Source organism: Carassius carassius, chromosome 46, assembly GCF_963082965.1.
Source record: "Carassius carassius chromosome 46, fCarCar2.1, whole genome shotgun sequence".
NCBI lineage: Eukaryota > Metazoa > Chordata > Actinopteri > Cypriniformes > Cyprinidae > Carassius > Carassius carassius.
Genome location: NC_081800.1, coordinates 3316586 through 3320126, shown reverse-complemented (window position 1 = coordinate 3320126; position 3541 = coordinate 3316586). Strand labels below are relative to the sequence as shown.

At 42.2% G+C, this 3541-nt stretch overlaps 1 protein-coding gene across 1 annotated transcript; it reads right to left on the bottom strand.

Annotated features, from left to right (window-relative positions):
* Positions 1-442: 442 nt before the first annotated feature.
* LOC132129471 (protein snail homolog Sna-like) lies at positions 443-3541 on the bottom strand. Its single transcript, XM_059541088.1, has 3 exons — positions 3416-3541; positions 2384-2929; positions 443-1492 (listed from the first exon to the last, which is right to left on the bottom strand). Exons 1-3 carry the CDS (start codon positions 3489-3491, stop codon positions 1311-1313), a joined length of 804 nt encoding a protein of 267 aa, XP_059397071.1. The 5' UTR covers positions 3492-3541; the 3' UTR covers positions 443-1310.

The window sequence follows — 3541 nt, the reverse complement described above, 5'->3', positions numbered from 1 at the left end:
ACACCACCATATCAATTCATAGACCCTTGGATGTAAATTCATGCATTCAAGGGATAATTTGCATTTCTTTTTTCAATAACCTTTAAAAATTCTGCAAGCTTGTGTTCATTTAAGGGCATAACTTGCGATATTTGATGTCAAACGTGGAGTAATGCAGCCTGTTTGAATGTGCTCAAGCATGAATTAGATTTAAGAAAGATTTTCTCTCTTATCCTGTTTGTCACATAAAACTACCAATGCACTTCTGAATATGTGTACAGAATGCTTCTTGAATGTAAACAAGCAGTGAGGACATTCTACTAAACATCTCCTTTTTTGTTTACCATGAAAGATACAAAGTTATAATGGTTTGTAATGACATGAGGTTGAGTAAATATACGCAGAATATTCATTTATGGTTGAACGGTCCTTTCAACATTTCAGAAAAACACAAATTAGACACTTCTGTTAAACAAAGAACATAAATTACTTTATTGAAAAATAGCAAGTGGAAATGCACTAAAACATCTTTGCTCAAGAAAACATTGCATAGGATTTGGTTTGTGTTATACGTACAACATAAACAATATGTAGACAGGCAGCTTCATATATCATTGTGGCTTTGAAAAAAATGTGTTCAACGATGACCAGATGATAAAGGCTTCACGGAAGACCTTTCTCAAATGAGAGCCTGCAAATTCCCTTCAGTTCAGGTGTACTGGAGCAAACTTTGTACATAACTTCTAAAACCAAATGACCTTTTTTGTGTGCCTTTGACACCTTTTTCAGTGTTTAAGAACATAAAAACATCCAGGAGATGCCGAATGATGGAATACCTTGAAGCTCAGATTCCAGAGTCTAATTGAACTTCTTATTAAAACAGCTCTTTGGTGTGCTTTTCAGCCATCAGTCTAGAGACGTAGCTAATGCATTTGTCGACAGGCCTGCACTGCAACAGCTGTCCCAATACATCCCTGCCCGTCTGTGGAGATCTTGGTGAGAGATGACCTCTCACCACACATGCTTTATAGCAGCTGCCCCCTCACAGTCCCGGACCAGCCGGCACCAAGGTGCATCTTGGGAATCCACCGAGAGCCAGTCTGTGGGCCCCCCTCCCACGACAGGCCGTTAATGTAGACACTTTGTGTGTGATGTGTGTAAGACTAACACTAGTAAATAACATCATCACTCTCTGGCTTGTGGAAGCAAAGATAAGGCCCTTTGTGCTTCAAAAACAGCATCGATACATTTTCTACGAATCCAGACATTCACTTATGGCTTAAACCCGTCCCAGCTCGACAGTGAGAGGGGGCAAGCAGCGCTCTTGTCCTCTAGGCAGACGGACAGCAGCTGGAGAGGGTGTGTTTGTGCAGGAGGGACATGCGGCTGAAGGTACGAGAGCACGTTCCACACTGGTACTTCTTCACTTCGGAGTGGGTCTGCAGGTGAGCACGCAGGTTCGAGCGGTCCGCAAACGCACGGTTACAGTGGGGGCATGAGAAGGGCCGTTCACCTTTAAACAGAGATGACCAATTTTGTTTTTAATATACACATATATATATATGTAACATCTACAGTTTTACAAGAAAAGGTGAACCTTCACAACTTAGGGCGCTTTGATTGGTTGTTTTGGGTGGTTGCTTGGATATTCGCTTTAAAGAGCTCATCCCTAGGTTTCTATAATATTCTTGTCTCTAACTTTTTGGGAGTCCTTTATTCAGATAGTCTAGGTTTTACTTGGTTAGCCCCTGCTTGTAGATGTGCCAGCCAAGCAACAGCCATCGACAACAATGGGAATGCTACAGATAGCATAGTCCTTGTCAGCTTTAACAGTACATCTCCCCACATCCCTCTCGTTTATGCTTTTAGTATCATGCAGAGGTTACCTAGTTTAAGAGACTATCAAATGAAAGATTGAATATGACTTTTTAACTCAAGTACAGAGATAAAATAATTTGTGCTTCTTGATTTATACATAATTTATTTATTTGTTCTAGTTAAATCGTGTCCATGTTAAACTCATTCCTTCCCTCATTTTAGTTGGATTGTTACTAGGTTGTACTATTCCATACCCGCGTTTTAATTGTGCCTACAATATGACTTAAAAGTAACAAACTATTGTGGACAAAAGTCTCCAATAATATATTTTGGAGGGATTTTATCACCAGTATTATTGTCTGCCAAACTGAAACGATAAATCCAGTAGCTTGGAAAAGTAATAGCACACCTCTTCTCAATAAGCTGCACAATTTGGTGCTTGCAGGATGAGATAGTACAAGATTTATCATTAGTTTCCATGCCACAAACAGTGCAGGACGAGTACGTGTATCTAAGTTTAATTCTACAAAGTTAAGTTATGAATTTGCATGCACCACTAACAACCTCAGTGTATCCGCTCACTCACCGGTGTGTGTACGGATGTGTCCTCGCAGTAACCAGGGTCTGGAGAAGGCCTTTCCACACGTGGTGCACACACAGGGGAGCGTGTGTGAGCGGATGTGCATCTTGAGCGCACCCAGACTGCTGTACTCTTTGGGACAGTGCTTGCAGTGGAAGGCCGCTCTGGTGCTTGTGCTGGTGGCTCCTGCAGCAGTAGTGAGCGTCTGTGGGCTGGCGGTGCAGTGCGTGAGCTGATGGAGAGACAGCACGGCCGGGCTGCTGCAGGTCTTGCCACAGTGGGCGCACTGGAAGCGGTCGGCGGGGTCTGGGCTGGGAGGGTCAGATGTACGGCAGTCGTCCTCCTCTCCACTGCTGCTGGAGCTGGACTGAGAGCTCAGGTCCAGAGGCCCAGGAGGAGAGGGGATGCTGGGTGACACCGCTGTGAAGGTAAGGGGTAAGGCACTGGTGGTCCACACGAGCATGGAGGGATAGGTGGGCACCACAGAGCTGCCTTCTCTGGTGGGGAAGACATCCAGAGGGAAGCATTGTGGGACGACAGCATAGCGTTGGTCTGAGGAAAGAAAAGGTGCCTGTTTAGATGTTTGCTGGACTACATGAAAATGGTTTAGTTTGTTGAAGTAGCCCTTTCTTGTTTGTATATTCTCAAGCTTTCAAACGCAGACTTTATTTGGTTAGCAACCACTGAATATCTGCTACATTATTATCTGCTCTGACTTACTTTTTGCGCTTTTTTAATCAGATTAAATTATTGTGAAATATAACAGCTGAAGCATTTCAGCAGTTAGATAAACTTCACATCCTGCAGTTTGTGCAGATACCATGGTGAAAAAAAAATCTAATTCAAAAAAATATTTATATATTAAATCCCAAAATTAAAATACCTTGAGTATTTAAAATAGGATAATAAAATAATAACGTTTTTATGTCAACAGTTATGGTGCAGGGTGTTATGACAACTTTCGGCTAATCATAAACCGTTTTAATTCACATAATGATATGGCATAAAATAACAAAAAGCTCTTAAAGGCACACTCACCAGTTTGACCCTCCAGTTCACTGTAGTTTGGCTTCTTGTTGGAGAAATATTTCTTGACAAGAAAAGAACGTGGCATTTTGCAGTGATCCTCCTCAAACTTCAGCGAAAGTTTTCGAGCAGCTCTAG

What these genes read in the sequence shown, in the direction of transcription:
- LOC132129471 (XM_059541088.1), bottom strand. Translation starts at nt 3,491, where the DNA reads ATGCCACGTTCTTTTCTTGTCAAGAAATATTTCTCCAACAAGAAGCCA. An exon ending in TGAACTGGAGGGTCAAACTG is followed by an intron (nt 2,930 to 3,415) that starts GTGAGTGTGCCT and finishes TTCTTTCCTCAG; the next exon opens with ACCAACGCTATGCTGTCGTC. An exon ending in ACACATCCGTACACACACCG is followed by an intron (nt 1,493 to 2,383) that starts GTGAGTGAGCGG and finishes CTCTGTTTAAAG; the next exon opens with GTGAACGGCCCTTCTCATGC.